Raw genomic sequence first — 16,769 nt, 5'->3', positions numbered from 1 at the left:
TGTCCCGGGGGTTGAATTGTACCGTTGTATGTATTGTATACGCATTGTATGAGATGTGATGGTTGTTGTACCTAGGCCTAGTCTTCCGCCATGACCACGCCATCCACTCCCTGCATGTAGGGAGTTAGGCTACGTGCCGCTGTGTATATGTAACAGACTGCTCAATGGAATAGATCACAGACTCATTCCGCCATTCTTCTCCCTCTCTGTGCGCCGCCGCTCTCTCGTCTCGCCCCTCCCTCTCAGGTGCGCCGCCGCTCTCTCGTCTCGCCCCTCCCTCTCCGGTGCGCCGCTATTCCCTCGTCGCCCCTTCCTCTCCGGTGCGATGCCTGTCCCTCATCTCTATTCCTCCCATAGATCTGCACCACCACTCGATCTGCGCTGCTATTGACTAACCATCTCTCTCTGTCGATCTGCAGCACAAAAAGGGAAGAAAATTGGGTGCTAGGAAGAAGAGGAGCACGTGCGGACGGCGAGCAGCTGCGTGGCTGCTGTTGCAGCTGGGTTACAACACCGGTAGAGGCTACAGCAGCGGCTGCAATCTTCCTCCTTGAATATGCTTAGCTCTACAGATTTTACTGCATGTAGCTACGAGAGAGATGGGGAGGATATTGAGATGACACTCGTGGTTGCTTTTTGATTAAAGTTTGGTGTTCTATGCTGTTCAAACTAGTACCATATCCTTTGCAAGGATTGTTAGTTTCTCTGAAGTAAAATAGGCACACTCAAATTGCTATTGTCTGCTACTCCTACATCTTTGTAATAATTAGTGGAGCCATTGTTTTTAAAAGGATGTTGTTTTCCTTGCAAATATAAACAAGATGCTGCTGAAATTTTGTATTTTTGATATTCCGTTCTTCATTCCGTGCTTCCGGACCGAACACATGAACGGAACCATTCCATTCTACTTTTTGCTCGTACCGAACATAGGGCCGGAACCAACCCGTTCCTCTGGAATGGAACCATTCCATTCCGTGACAGTTGGTTCCTGAACCAAACACACCCGTAATGTGTTCTTCACATGTGACAACACTAAGTGAACCATTTTGGGCTTCATTTGCATTCTAGCATGGTGGTCTCTCCTATAGCTAGCTATAAATGTTGGCAGTTTCTTCCCTTTTTCTTTGGTGTTGTTTATTTACTGAAAAGAGTGTTTTTCTTGGTTTAGTATTACCTAACATAGTCATGTAAAGTAAACTGAACTGTTCAAATGCCCTCATGTTACTAAAGGGTGCAAATAGTTAGCATAGCTGTAGTCGGTGCCCTGTTATTATTTGTTAAGTTAGGATGCTTACGTTGTGGTTCGTTGTGTATGTAAGCTGACAAGTACTCCCTCCGTTCCAAATTACTCGTCGCAGAAATGGATGTATCTAGAACTAAAATACATCTAGATACATCCATACCTGCGACAAGTAATTTGGAACGGAGGGAGTAATACATCTCTATTTTTCCAGTTTCAGAAAAAAATTGCACTGGATTGTGCCGGCTGGGGTGGTCACTTTCTTTGGAAAGAAAGAAACATATATATTGGAGATGCATGCGTTTAGATTTTTTTTGCTATGAGTTCAATAGTCTCTGTTAAATCACAGTAATTTTGTTGCTCTGCTGAGCAGGTTTTCTTATACATATATTTATTTTGAAAATTCATAGATGGATGAAATGCTGCTGAGACGTTACAAGATATTCCAGCAGAGGCATCCTTACCGCCCGCATTACAAGGATATGAGAACATTGGGGTCCTGAAGGCAGTGACCTGTTTACCATACATGTATTTACTTCCTTTCTAGGGCGGAACAATGGAAGGCACAATTCCAAGTACAGCTCTTCAAGAACAGTTCTCTGAAGGAACAACAATTTACAAGCTTGGCGCTTACCAGGTTCAATATGCTAGGGAAAGATACAAAACTGTAGATCGTCCATGGAGAGTAGTGTTTGCCCAAAAAACTACCGTGGAACCAATTGTGCCTCAGCCACCAAACTTTCCCAATTATGGATATACCACCTACAATGTACACAGTATCAAAGCCGCATTAAACAAATCATTTTGTTGTCAGGTCAGCAACTCTTCAGAATTGTTTTTATTGTATAATTTTCCACTTCTTACAACTTACAATTTACTGAACTTGTGAATGTACACAGTATCACAAGAACATTTGCGCCGAGTGGCGGATCGATTGACCAGATATGAGAAAATCACATCACAAACGTGCGCCAACTTTTATCATTTTTCATTCCGTGTTCTTATCTCTCCACTGAAACAATGATATATCTTTCCAGAATGCCCGCCATTGTGACGTTTTGGGGAAAATTAGCAGATTCCCTTGGTGCAGACAAGCTACAACGGTGGTCTGCTCAAGAACCCATTATAGTTCTATTTGTTGGCATGCCAGTACATGAATTTAATGTAAGTACTTATCGTCATCTTATATCCATCCTGCACAATTTAGATAAGAAATTAAAATTACCTGTTAAATTTTTTGTACAGGAAACTTGGCCTTCAAGTCCTGTCTGCCATATTGCGATGGAACGGCAGTATAATATACAAAACTTTGACGAGGCTCATCTGCTTCAAAATTTCACAATAAGGTTTGCCTTTTTTCTCTTTGCATTTATTCTGTTAAGTCTTCAGATTGTTTGTGTTGGCCGACGAAAAAAGATTTAGGATCCTAGATTTCTACTTATATCACTCTGCAAGCTCACTAACCAATCCGTCCATTTGGATTTCAGCAGATATAATGGACTATATTCACTCACGTTGGCCACAACCTGTTTGAAGAAATTTCTCTTTTGATTTATTGGTGTGAAGTTGTTGTTTCATAGATATATCTAAGCAAGGAAAGTTTGTTGTAGAGATATATGCATGTTCTGGCCTTGTATTCTCGTCCGTTTCATGTTTGAGATCAACGTATTCATTAGATTAAATTTTAGTGTTGCATCGTTAAGCACTTTCTTGAATAACATGCAATAGGTGTATGTTCTATAACCTCTACGCTTTAGCTGGAAATGGTAACTTGATTGAACTCGATCAGTTGTAAGCTTACCTAAACTCGTACGTACATAAACAAACTGCACTTCCATCTCCCTGTAGTCATAAAGAAGTATACTGTAAAATTCATAGATGATCAATACTATTTCATTTGCATAAACAAACTCAAGGCATGTACACATTTTGGATCACGATCTACTATTTACCATGCATCAGTTAACTCAAGGCATGGAGAAGATAGAGATTGTCTAATATATCCGATAGCGCAATATAATTTTCTCTTGCATATTTATAATCTGCCATTTGAATGATGTTTTTTGTGTTCTAGTCCAATCAAGACAATTTGCAACTTTGGTGTTGTCACGTTGGAGTCCGTGCTGAGCAGCAATGGGAGACTGTCGTTGATGCCCAACCAATGATGCCGACGAAGGAACGAGAGTCGACGAGGAGTAGACGCCATCGGTTCTTGAACCGCCAAGCCACTGTTGTCCGTTTGGTAATGTCCGACGTATCAGTGGCATAGTATGACTTGCCCCGATTTTGACGTCGTCTACCAACATCCGACGAAGGGAACCCGTCCCGGTTTCCATCTTGATGGTAAGTTCTCTAATCTTCTATCTCATGGGATGTGATGTGGTTGCCTTCATTTTGGCTTTTGACAAAGGGTTGAAATTAGCTTATGTGCTTCCGACGATTGAAATTCCAGTTATATTATCAACCTTCAGCGAGCAGTGACAACGAACTCCATCCCCCCACCACACCACACCCATGTTTCATATGATGTGCTTTAAGCCATGTTTCAGCTTGTCTCGACCCAAGCATGTATTTTTTGTTTCAGTTGTGGAGATCTGCACTACAAAACTGAGAAAGGCCCATAACTTTTTACAGGTCAGCCATGTTTACTAAAATATATAATTTCTAAAACATTTCCAGCAATATGTGAGTTGTTTGCTTGCTCAACCTTACGCTAGGATCATTTCTACACACTAAATAGAGGGAAGTTGGCTTGTGCCTTACTAGAGACAGATGAACCAACAAAATGATTGGAAAGGCTCTTTCCAAGCATAAGGTAAGCTGAATCTTGTACAACTTACTTCTTAATATATTTGGTCAGTATGTTGTTTATTTTCTGAAATTGATACTCCATTGTAGAGGAGCTTTTCAAGGAACCTAAGAACCGGAACCTCCCCTCCCCCTCCTGTGACGCTCCCGCGGGCGTCCAGGGGGCAACCCTAGCACCGCCGCCGGTCCCCCCTCCTGCTCTCCCTCCTCCCTCGCCGCCGCCCGGGGGCGCGAGCGTGCGAAGCCCGCTCGTCGCTGGCTGCAGCGGGGCCTTCTCGTCTCTGCGCGTGGGTGTTTCGGCGCGTGTGCCGTTGCCCGGCCAGGCCCTTGCGGCAGGTCGACATCGCACGACGCTGGAGACTCCCCTGGTGGCCATACATGGATGCGGCAGAGGGCTCTGCTTCCTCATTAGATTAAATTTTGGTGTTGCATTGTTGAGCACTTCATGTGAATGTTCTCTAGTCTCTATTGTGCAGGGGGTTCTACTCTCCCTCTTGAGGCAAGTGTGGATGTAATGGATATTGATTGTGGTTGTTTGGACAAAAATATTGCGTGCAAACATTATTGAGTACTGATGGTGAGACTTCCAATTCCTTTATCTTTTGTCCGTTTAATCAAGAACAATGTTTAGAGCTTACATGGCTGTCCAAATTTAGTTCTGTAAGAGAAATATTGATGTCATGCAATGTTTAGTGTGGAGTAGGGCAGTTATTTTTACAGAGTTGTTCCTCAGTTCTCATTGAGCAAAGATTGAATGCGTGTGATTTGATCTACTACCAAGTCAATCTTGGTCCACATTGTCGGAGTTTTCTTATTAAGTTTTTTTGTTGCTATTAGTATTTTCATTTATGCAGAGGGGCCGGGTATAATGCTTAAACCTTTTAAGTAATAAAGCGCCCTTCATTGAAAAATAATAGTATTTTCATTTAAACTGGAAGTTTATGTGAAGAAGCTGTGTTGAAATGTATGAGTTTGTTTTCCTATTTTTTTTGGAAGAATGAGACTATCAGGAACAGTATCAAGTTTGTAGTTGCTCATCGTCTCATCCATAAAAAAGGTTTAGCTGCTCACGTAATATTCACACATCATTGGTGGCATGTCAGTGGCAGGCGGAAGGAAGCTTTTTGACACATCTCATTTTTCTAGCAACTACAAGAAATCAGTGAAGCAGTAGGAAGTAGGAACACAGTCCAGAAGATTATCTGATGACATGATATGCTACCAGATGCCTTTTAGTGCGTAACAAATGTAACTTCTTCTCCAACAAAAATAATAATTAGAGGCAAAAATAATAATGAAGCTTCTTGAGTACCATCCCGAGATACATATTTTATTCCATTAGAAAATACAACTATATTTTGTTACATTTAGGTCATGTTATATCGTGCATGTGTGTTACAGGTGTTTCTCTCTACTTTGTGTTCCAGATTTGCTTTCCCACAATATGGCAGATTAATGTATATTCTTGTGAAGTCATAGTATATTGTTTAATCTGGGGTTTACTCCGGTGTCAAGTGTACTATATTGCTAGATTTAACTTTAATCTACGCGAGTTGCTCTGTAGCTATTTCAGCATAAATGGTTCATCATACTAGGATTTAATTAGTGATCTAACTTCTGTTGCTTCTTGGTGAATATGAAATATATTGCGTTTTCATGGAAGCAGGAGCAGAGTAGTTGTGGAGCGGGTCGTGGGAGAGACGGTTGGTTAGCATGGGCTGGACGGGAAGGTGATGCTTGCGATGGCGACCAAGCCGGCGGGCAAGGCAGGGGCGACCATGGCCATCGGGGTGTTTTCAAGGGAGAGCGAGGCAACCGCCATCACGCAACTGAAGAAGTTGAAACCCGGGGCGAAGTTGGTCATCATGGCCAGCATGAAAGCTGACAAACCTAAATGCCGGTGATAGGTTCGCTGCTGTCGCGCCGTCTTTAAACTTGGTGGAGACGCAGAAGCAGTGGCAGAGCTAGGATCAAGCCACGACCCGGGCAAGCCCCAGGCCAATCACTTGGTACAATGCTAAACAGTGTAAAATCCGCTACAGTAAACAAGCCTGAGGACCTAGGCCGCCGCCTGGGCAGCTTGGGGCTTGTCTCCGCCACTGCGCAGAAGGAGAGCGGTGGCGCCGTGAAGACCTCGATGACTGCTGCCATGACCATGACCATGATGATTGTGTTGGTAATAAAGATACTAATTGTATACAAATCCCCCAGCTTCGAAAACATTAGATTATCCAACTTATTATTCAAATTTTTGATTCAAGATAAATGGAAATTTCCTATATACAATGAGCCTATTATTGAAGGTTGCATCGATTATGTTATTATTACTGAAATAAGAGGCTTATGAATTTTTCAATCTTTGTGTATCTTGTAATAGTGACTGCCAATCTTTGTGTACCTTGTAATAGTGACACATGGATGCGTGAAGTTGAGTGATACTTTCTCTGTAAAGAAATACAAGTGTTTAGATCACTATAATCTAAACACTTATATTTCTTTACAGTGAGAATACTAATACTATTTATAAATGGATGATATATATCCAGTTATAAGTTCTCGGGTGGCGAGCGATTTGGCTGCTTAAGGAGATACGAAGATTGCCGAGAAGGAAAAAAAGTGAAAGAGAATTTATATTTGTCGTTGCATGATGAAAACTGGATGTAACCGCTTAACCCGTACTTCTAAATTAGAAGAATAATTTGATCAATGTGTCCATATTTTTACTATTCCGTGGCAACGCATGGGTATTTTGCTTTTACTAGTAGCAACGCACAAGCATTCTACTAGAGGTCATCTCTCATACGCTTCAGTTTTCACATAGGCGTGCTAAGGATCCAGAAAATTACGATCATCTTGATGTGAAAAGAGTCACTCTACTACATTATCTTATATCATGGTTTTTAGGGTTCTTATACCATGTCGATATTCAAACAAAGTGTAGGCTGTGGACAAAAGATTTGACATTCTTGATTTAGACAGTATGGAGGTGTTTTTCTATGTTAGCTATTTCTTTTATGTCAAAATTGGCAATACAATATGTGGTCTTAGGAATCATGCCGTGCGGAGGGCCATCAACTCTAGAGAAGGGTAGGGGCAGGGGCAAGGGAGATGCCTGACGGTGAGGCGGCATGCCGCATCGCGGCTGACTGCAGGTGGTGCTGTCATCAGAGGGTGGTTCTTTTCTATACATGTGTAATTTAACATGCATTATGCTTATATATAACTCAAGTAAAATATTTTAAATGCCCGTGGCAACGCACGGGCAGTCTACTAGTATTCATAATGTTGAAGCCAAAAGATGCAGAGTTGATAATGATAGTGCAACTTATTTGTGGCACTACCGTTTAGGTCATATTGGTGTAAAGCATGAAGAAACTCCATTTTGATGGACTTTTGGAATCACTTGATTATGAATCACTTGGTACTTGCGAACCATGCCTCATGGGCAAGATGACTAAAACGCCGTTCTCCGGAACTATGGAGCGAGCAACAGATTTGTTGAAAATCATACATACTGATGTATGTGGTCCGATGAATGTTGAGGCTCGCGGCGGGTATCATTATTTTCCCACCTTCACAGATGATTTGAGCAGATATAGGTATATCTACTTGATGAAACATAAGTCTGAAACATTTGAAAAGTTCAAAGAATTTCAGAGTGAAGTGGAAAATCATTGTAACAAAAAAAAATCTAGTTTCTACGATCTGATCGTGGAGGTGAATATTTGAGTGACGAGTTTGGTCTTCATTTAAAACAATGCGGAATAGTTTCGCAACTCACGCCACCCGGAAAACCACAGCGTAATGGTGTGTCCGAACGTCATAATCATACTTTACTAGATATGGTGTGATCTATGATGTCTCTTACTGATTTACTGCTATCGTTTTGGGGTTACGCTTTAGAGACAGCTGCATTCATGTTAAATAGGGCACCATCTAAATCCGTTGAGACGACGCCTTATGAACTATGGTTTGGCAAGAAACCAAAGTTGTCGTTTCTTAAAGTTTGGGGATGCGATACTTATGTGAAAAAGCTTCAACCTGATAAGCTCGAACCCAAATCGGAGAAATGTGTCTTCATAGGAGACCCAAAGGAGACTGTTGGGTACACCTTCTATCACAGATCCGAAGGCAAGACATTTGTTGCTAAGAATGGATCCTTTCTAGAGAGGGAGTTTCTCTCGAAAGAAGTGAGTGGAAGGAAACTAGAACTTGATGAGGTAACTGTACCTGCTCCCTTATTGGAAAGTAGTTCATCACAGAAACCGGTTCCTGTGACACCTACATCAATTAATGAAGAAGCCAATGATGATGATCATGAAACTTCAGATCAAGTTACTACCAAACCTCGTAGGTCAACCAGAGTAAGATCCGCACCAGAGTGGTACGGTAATCTTGTTCTGGAGGTCATGTTACTTGACCATGACGAACCTTCAAATTATGAGGAAGTGATGACGAGCCCCGATTCCGCAAAAATGGCTTGAGGCCATGAAATCTGAGATGGGATCCATGTATGAGAACAAAGTGTGGACTTTGGTTGACTTGTCCGATGATCGGCAAGCCATCGAGTATAAATGGATCTTCAATAAGAAGACTGACGCTGACGGTAACATTACTATCTACAAAGCTCGACTTGTTGCAAAAGTTTTTCGACAAGTTCAAGGAGTTGACTACGATGAGACCTTCTCACCCGTAGCGATGCTTAAGTCCGTCCGAATCATGTTAGAAATTGCCACAGTTTATGATTATGAAATTTGGCAAATGGATGTGAAGACTGCATTCCTGAATGGATTTCTGGAAGAAGAGTTGTATATGATGCAACCTGAAGGTTTTATCGATCCAAAAGATGCTAACAAAGTATGCAAGCTCCAACGATCCATTTATGGACTGGTGCAAGTCTCACGGAGTTGGAATAAATGTTTTGATAGTGTGATCAAAGCATATGGTTTTATATAGACTTTTGGAGAAGCCTGTATTTACAAGAAAGTGGGTGGGAGCTCTGTAGCATTTCTAATATTATATGTGGATGGCATATTGTTGATTGGAAATGATATAGAATTTCTGGATAGCATAAAAGGATACTTGAATAAGAGTTTTTCAATGAAAGACCTTGGTGAAGCTGCTTATATATTGGGCATCAAGATCTATAAAGATAGATCAAGACGCTTAATTGGACTTTCACAAAGCACATACCTTGATAAAGTTTTGAAGAAGTTCAAAATGGATCAAACTAAGAAAGGGTTCTTGCTTGTGTTACAAGGTATGAAGTTGAGTAAGACTCAATGCCCGACCACTGCAGAAGATAGAGAGAAAATGAAAAGTGTTCCCATGCTTCAGCCATAGGCTCTATCATGTATGCAATGCTGTGTACCAGACCTGATGTGTGCCTTGCTATTAGTTTAGCAGGGAGGTACCAAAGTAATCTAGGAGTGGATCACTGGACAGCGGTCAAGAACATCCTGAAATACCTGAGAAGGACTAAGGATATGTTTCTCGTTTATGGAGGTGACAAAGAGCTCGTCGTAAATGGTTATGTCGATGCAAGCTTTGACACTGATCTGGACGATTCTAAATCGCAAACCGGATACGTGTTTATATTGAACGGTGGAGCTGTCAGTTCGAGCAGTTCTAAACAAAGCGTCGTGGCGGGATCTACGTGTGAAGCAGAGTACATAGCTGCTTCGGAAGAAGCAAATGAAGGAGTCTGGATGAAGGAGTTCATATCCGATTTAGGTGTCATACCTAGTGCATCGGGTCCAATGAAAATATTTTGTGACAATAATGGTGCAATTGCCTTGGCAAAGGAATCTAGATTTCACAAGAGAACCAAACACATCAAGAGATGCTTCAATTCCATCTGTGATCAAGTCCAGGTGGGAGACCTAGAGATTTGCAAGATACATACGGATCTGAATGTTGCAGACCCGTTGACTAAGCCTCTCTCACGAGCAAAACATGATCAACACCAAGGCTCCATGGGTGTTAGAATCATTACTATGTAATCTAGATTATTAACTCTAGTGCAAGTGGGAGACTGAAGGAAATATGCCCTAGAGGCAATAATAAATCTATCATTGATTTCCTTATTTCATGATAAATGTTTATTATTCATGCTAGAATTGTATTAACCGGAAACATAATACATGTGTGAATACATAGACAAACAAAGTGTCACTAGTATGCCTCTACTTTACTAGCTCATTGATCAAAGATGGTTATGTTTCCTAACCATAGACATGAGTTGTCATTTGATAAACGGGATGACATCATTAGGAGAATGATGTGATTGACTTGACCCATTCTGTTAGCTTAGCACTTGATCGTTTTAGTTTACTGCTATTTCTTTCTTCATGACTTATACATGTTCCTATGACTATGAGATTATGCAACTCCCGATTACCGGAGGAACACTTTGTGTGCTACCAAACGTCACAACGTAACCGGGTGATTATAAAGGTGCTCTACAGGTGTCTCCGATGGTACTTGTTGAGTTGGCATGTATCAAGATTAGGATTTGTCACTCCGATTGTCGGAGAGGTCTCTCTGGGCCCTCTCGGTAATGCACATCACTATAAGCCTTGCAAGAAATGCAACTAATGAGTTAGTTTCGGGATGATGCATTACGTAAATGAGTAAAGAGACTTGCCGGTAACGAGATTGAACTATGTATTGAGATACCGATGATCGAATCTCGGGCAAGTAACATACCGATGATAAAGGGAACAACATATGTTGTTATGCGTTTTGACTGATAAAGATCTTCGTAGAATATGTAGGAGACAATATGAGCATCCAGGTTCCGCTATTGGTTATTGACCGGAGACGAGTCTCGGTCATGTCTACATAGTTCTCGAACCCGTAGGGTCCACACGCTTAAAGTTCGATGACGATCGGTATCATGAGTTTATGTGTTTTTATGTACCTAAGGTAGTTCGGAGTACCGGATGTGATCAAGGACATGACGAGGAGTCTCGAAATGGTCGATACATAAAGATTGATATATTGGACAGCTATATTCGGACACCGAAAGTGTTCCGGATGATTTCGGAGAAAACCGGAGTGCCGGAGGGGTTACCGGAACCCCCCGCGGAAGTATTGGGCCTTAGTGGGCCTGAGGGGAGAGAGAGGGCTGCAGCCCAGGAGGTGGCGCGCCTCCTACCATGGGGAGTCCGAATTGGACTAGGGGAGGGGGGCGCAACCCCTCTGTCCCTCTCCCTCTCTTTCCTTCCCCCTTCCCTTTTCCTAGTTGGACTAGGAAAGGATGAATCCTCTTCCTAGTAGGAAGATGATTCCTCCTCTCCTTGGGGCGCACCAAGGCTGGCCGGCCTCCCCCTTGCTCCTTTATATACGGGGGCGGGGGGCACCCAAAGACACACAAGTTGATTGTTCCAAGCCGTGTGCGGTGCCCCCCTCCACCATAATCCACCTCGATCATATCATAGCGGTGCTTAGGCGAAGCCCTGCGTTGGTAGCAATATCATCACCGTCATCACGCCGTCGTGCTGACGGAACACTCCCATGAAGCTCTGCTGGATCGGAGTTTGTGGGACGTCATCAAGCTGAACATGTGCTGAACTCGGAGGTGCCGTGCGTTCGGTACTTGGATCGGTCGGATCGTGAAGACGTTTGACTACATCAACCGTGTTCTCATAACGCTTCCTCTTATGGTCTACGAGGGTACGTGGACGATACTCTCCCCTCTCGTTGCTATGCATCACCATGATCTTGCGTGTGCGTAGGATTTTTTTTTGAAATCACTACATTCCCCAACACACCCGCCAGCCACCTTTATGCAAAACTAGTTGCATGTCTGTCGGTGGAACCGGTCTCATGTGCGTGGACATGTAACGTTGGTCTGGGCTGCTTCATCCCACAATACCGCTAAGTCAAAATAAGACGTTGGTGGTAAGCAGCATGACTATCACCGCCCACAACTCTTTGTGTTCTACTCGTGCATATCTTCTACGAATAGACCTGGCTCGGATGCCACTATTGGGAAATGTTGCATAGAAAACAAAAATTTTCTACACACACGCAAGATCTATCCATGGGGATGCATAACTACGAGAGGGGGAGATTATCTTCATTGTAACGCCCTCGATGCGGCTATATCTCCCACGTGTCGAAGCACGACTTAGAGGCATAACCGCATTGAAAGCAATGTCGCAAGTGACGTAATCTTCACACAACCCATGTAATACATAAGGGAAAGAGATACATAGTTGGCTTACAATCGCCACTTCACACAATACATGAATAAAGCATTACATTCATCCAAATACACTCAAGGTCCGACTACGGAACCAAAATAAAAGAAGACTATCCCAAATGCTACACAGATCCTTGGTCGTCCCAACTGGGCTCCACTACTGATCAACTGTAAACGGAACAACATAACGAACACGATCTTCAACTAGCTCCTCCTTGAGCTCAGTTGCGTCACCTGCACGGTTTCATCGGCACCTGCAAACTGGTTTTGGAAGTATCCGTGAGTCACGGGGACTCAGCAATCTCACACCCTCGTGATCAAGACTATTTAAGCTTATAGGTAAGGTAAAATGTATGAGGTGGAGCTGCAGCAAGCGACTAGCATATATGGTGGCTAACATACGCAAATGAGAGCGAGAAGAGAAGGCAAAGGCACGGTCGAACAACTATAATCAAGAAGTGATCCTAGAACAACCTACGTCAAGCATAACTCCAACACCGTGTTCACTTCCCGGACTCCATCGGAAAGAGACCATCACGGTTACACACGCGGTGGATGTATTTTAATTAAGATCAACTTCAGGTTTTCTACAATCGGACATTAACAAATTCCCATCTGCCCATAACCGCGGGCACGGCTTTCTAAAGTTCAATCCCTGTAGGGGTGTTCCAACTTAGCCCATCACAAGCTCTCACGGTCAACGAAGGATATTCCTTCTCCCAAGACAATCCGATCAGACTCGGCATCCCGGTTACAAGACATCCTCGACAATGGTAAAACAAGTCCAGCAACACTGCTCGAATGTGCCGACAAATCCTGATAGGAGTTGCACATATCTCGTTCTCAGGGCACACTCAGATGAGCGCTCCGTACAACTAAAACCAAACCTCGAGTTTCCCCGAGGGGGCGCTGCACATGGCTCTAGTTTGGACCAACACTCAGAGGAGCACTGGCCCGGGGAGGGTTAAAATAATGATGACCCTCAGGAGCGTGACTCCCAAGGGAAAAGAGGCTAGGTGGCGAATGGTAAAACCAATGTTGGGTATTACTGGAGGAGTTTTATTCAAGGCGAACTGTCAAGTGGTTCCCATTATAACCCAACCGTGTAAGGAACGCAAAATCTGGGAACATAACACCGATATGACGGAAACTAGGGCGGCAAGAGTGGAACAAAACATCAGGCATAAGGCTGAGCCTTCCACCCTTTACCAAGTGTATAGATGCATTAATTAAATAAGAGATATTGTGATATCCCAACAAAATAACCATGTTCCAAACATGGAACAAGCTCCAATCTTCACCTGCAACTAACAACGCTATAAGAGGGGCTGGGCAAAGCGGTAACATAGCCAAACAACGGTTTGCTAGGGCAAGGTGGGTTAGAGGTTTGGCATGGCAAGATGGGAGGCATGATAAGCAAGTGGTAGGTATCGTAGCATAGGCATAGCAAAAGAGCGAGCAACTAGCAAGCAAAGATAGAAGTGATTTCGAGGGTATGGTCATCTTGCCTGAAATCCCGCAAGGAAGAAGAACGAGTCCATGAAGAAGATAAACGGACATCGTCAAATGAATCCTCATAACACGACGTTATCGGAACCAAACCGAAGAAGCAACATCGGAAAGGAGCAAACAACATAGTAAACAACCATCACATAAACATGGCATGATGCACAAACAATTATGATGCATGTCCGGTTTAATGAGGCATGGCATGGCAAAATGCACAAACAACCCTACAAATTAAGTGGAGCTCAATATGCAACTCCGTTGCATATTGACGAAACACCACGTGACTTATTTAGTTCGATCTTGTTTATGTACCCAACAAGATTAAATGTTGATTAACATGGCAAGAGGTGAAGCTAAGTAAAACTACCTATCTAGTCAAGTTTAAATGAGGCCGGAAGCAACGAACAACAATTCCGGTAAATCCCCATATGCATATATTAAGTTTTGGTACTGTTCTTCCCTAAACCATATTTTATAGTTGTTAAACATGCAAAGTGATGCCACCATGTTAAACTAGGCAATTTTCTACCCCATCTACATATAAAGATTATTTAAATCCGAGCTACGGTTATTTAGTTATGAATTAAATCATTTTAACATGGCATAGGGGCAAATTTAAACAAACAACAATTTAAGCATTTTAAGCATAGATGAAAGTTGGATATTATTAACCTAGATGAAATTCTAAGCAAGTTTCATATATTAAGTTTTTACATGTGATGCACCGTTTGTGAGTAATGAAATGCATGAAGTTTAGGGGCTGATCTGCAAAAGTGCAATTCCCTGGAAATTGATAAAATCTCAGCTAAGGAAAAAAACCTATGCAGACTGAAAACGCTGGGCGCTGGGCTTTGGGTAGCTCACCATGGGCTTTAGCCCAGCTGGAGAGGGGGGAGGCCAGGCAGGCCAGATCTGGCGCAACCGGGCCTTGCGCGACACTGGCCCACGTGCGTACGACAGGGAGCAGGTTCGGTGCTGCCCATCTTGTTCAACAGAGAGCGAGAGCGAGGCAGGTTCAGAGAAGGGGCGAAGCAGGGGACTCGGCGGGCGACGCAGGCGACCTCCGGCGAGGGACTTGGGTGGCGGGGAGGAGTCCTGTTGGCTCCGGCGAGCTGCTGGTCGCCGACGACGGTCGCGGTCACGGACGAGGGGGTAGGTGCTGGTTGGAGGGAGGCATGGGCGCGCGGCGCCGAGGTGCTGCAGACGAGGACCGGCGTTGGGGATGGCGAGACGCTGCAAGGCACTCCGGCGAGGAGCGGGCAGACGGCGGCAGAAATGGGGCGGCGGCTTCGGCGAGGGTGCTATTGTTCGTTGCAGAGGAGAATCGGCGCAGCGAGGGGCCTGCAGCGATGGGCGCAATGCTGGAGAGGAAGCAGGCTTGGCACAGCGGAATTTGGCCAGGCAGAGGGCGAGGTCGAGCTCGGGGACGAGCCCCTGCCTCTCGGGGAGGCGCGAAGCAGAGGAGGCTCGAAGCGGGGCAGACCAGACTTGAGGAGGCCGTCGGCCATGGCGTCAGGCGGAGCTAGTACCTGAAGAAAATGGTGGCGCAGCAGTTTCATAGAGGACAAGGCTTGAGAGAAGAAGAGGGTCATGGGGGGAAGGAAGGAAGAGGTCAGCCTGGTTGTTTGCGTGCTGTTGTTGCCGGCGGCGGCAGGAACTTGGCGCCTTGTGCGGGACTCCGGCGACGCGAAGCTCCGGGCAGAACATGGCGGTAGCGGGCCTGCTGATTGGACGGGCATGGAAGGCGAGGGAGACCAGGGGCGGCTGGCCGGATCGATGGATGGATGGATCGAAGAGACTGGGTTGGCTCGGCGCTGAAAAAGAGGGAGATGGTCGGCTCGGAGATTGGATCGGGAGGAGATCCTGAGGGGAAGCGAGAGAGTGGCGGCGGTGGCTGCAGGAAAGGATGGATGGGACGGCTAGGTTTTAGGGTTAGGTAGGCTAAATATATAGCAATGAGATAAAGGGCTATTTGGACCCTCCGATTTAGATCGGACGGTCGAGATAAAAAGGTTGGGGAGTCCAAATAAAGAAACGAGACGTTTTCTAGATGTTCGGGGATGATCTTGACACAACGGTAGCGACATCCTGAGTCGGGTCCGGGGCAGCTTTCGGGCGCGCGCGAGGAGGGTCACGGGCTGACGAGAGAGGTTAGGTGTAACACCCCGGATGTAACTTTCCCTATTTGTACTCCAACTCTTGCCGTTTCCGGCGTTAAGTTATATTTATTTTCTCGGGTTCGGGTCTTTGTCTCCTTGTGTTATTGTCGTTGTCATGCATCTCATATCATGTCATCATGTGCATTGCATTTGCACACGTGTTCGTCTCATGAATTCGATCTTTTTCCCCGTTGTCCGTTTTGCATTCCGGCGCTTTGTTCTCCTCCGGTGGTCATTTCTAGCTTTCTTTTGTGTGTGGGGTTTAAAAATTTCCGGATTGGACCGAGACTTGCCAAGCGGCCTTGGTTTACTACCGGTAGACCGCCTGTCAAGTTTCGTATCATTTGGACTTCGTTTGATACTCCAACGGTTAACCGAGGGACAGAAAAGGCCTCGTGTGTGTTGCAGCCCAACACCCCTCTAATTTGGCCCAAAACCCACCTAACTCTGCTCCATCATCTAGAGCGTTCGATCACGATCGCGTGGCCGAAAACCGCACCCCATTTGGACTCTCCTAGCTCCCTCTACCTATAAAATAGCATCTCCCCCGAAATTTCCGGATCAAATCCACCCTAGACCTAGACCCCCCCTCCTCTCCGCGCGGCCGGACGTGTCCGCCCGCCGCCGGATGAAAAATCCCGCCGCCACCGCCGCCACGTGGCAGCCTCTCATTCGCCCGCGCCCGGTCCCCAGATCCCCGCGCCGCCAGGGCCCGGGAAGCCCGCAACCGGCCCCCGAGGCCCATCCATCCGCCGCCCGCGCCTCCCTGCTCCCCGCCGAGCTCCGCCGCCTCCGCCGCGCCGCCGCCCGGCCAGACCGCGCCGCATCGCCGCGCCATCCCCGC

The 16,769-nt window shown here is 45.0% G+C and overlaps 1 protein-coding gene across 15 annotated transcripts; it reads left to right on the top strand.

Annotated features, from left to right (window-relative positions):
• The first annotated feature begins 6 nt into the window (after nt 1-6).
• On the top strand, nt 7-6,384 carry LOC119316734. 15 transcript variants are annotated; one of them, XR_005153259.1, is made up of 10 exons: nt 7-320; nt 420-2,054; nt 2,140-2,206; nt 2,278-2,404; nt 2,486-2,586; nt 3,315-3,583; nt 3,825-3,874; nt 3,981-4,055; nt 4,139-4,625; nt 5,715-6,384. XR_005153259.1 is itself a non-coding variant. In XM_037591116.1 (6 exons), the coding sequence occupies exons 2-6, from the start codon at nt 1,919-1,921 to the stop codon at nt 2,789-2,791; spliced, it is 492 nt and encodes a 163-aa protein (XP_037447013.1). In that variant the 5' UTR covers nt 7-320; nt 420-1,918; the 3' UTR covers nt 2,792-3,298. The 15 variants fall into 15 exon arrangements, 2 of the variants coding, with proteins under 2 accessions (XP_037447013.1, XP_037447012.1); XR_005153257.1 differs by having other exon boundaries at nt 3,958-4,055; XR_005153254.1 differs by having other exon boundaries at nt 7-246; nt 420-516; nt 1,651-2,054; nt 3,315-4,055.
• Nucleotides 6,385-16,769: the final 10,385 nt, after the last annotated feature.

The sequence above is a fragment of the Triticum dicoccoides genome, chromosome 6A (genome assembly GCF_002162155.2).
Source record: "Triticum dicoccoides isolate Atlit2015 ecotype Zavitan chromosome 6A, WEW_v2.0, whole genome shotgun sequence".
Lineage (NCBI taxonomy): Eukaryota > Viridiplantae > Streptophyta > Magnoliopsida > Poales > Poaceae > Triticum > Triticum dicoccoides.
Note: the sequence above shows the minus strand (reverse complement) of the source record. Positions and strands in the feature narration are given on the sequence as shown.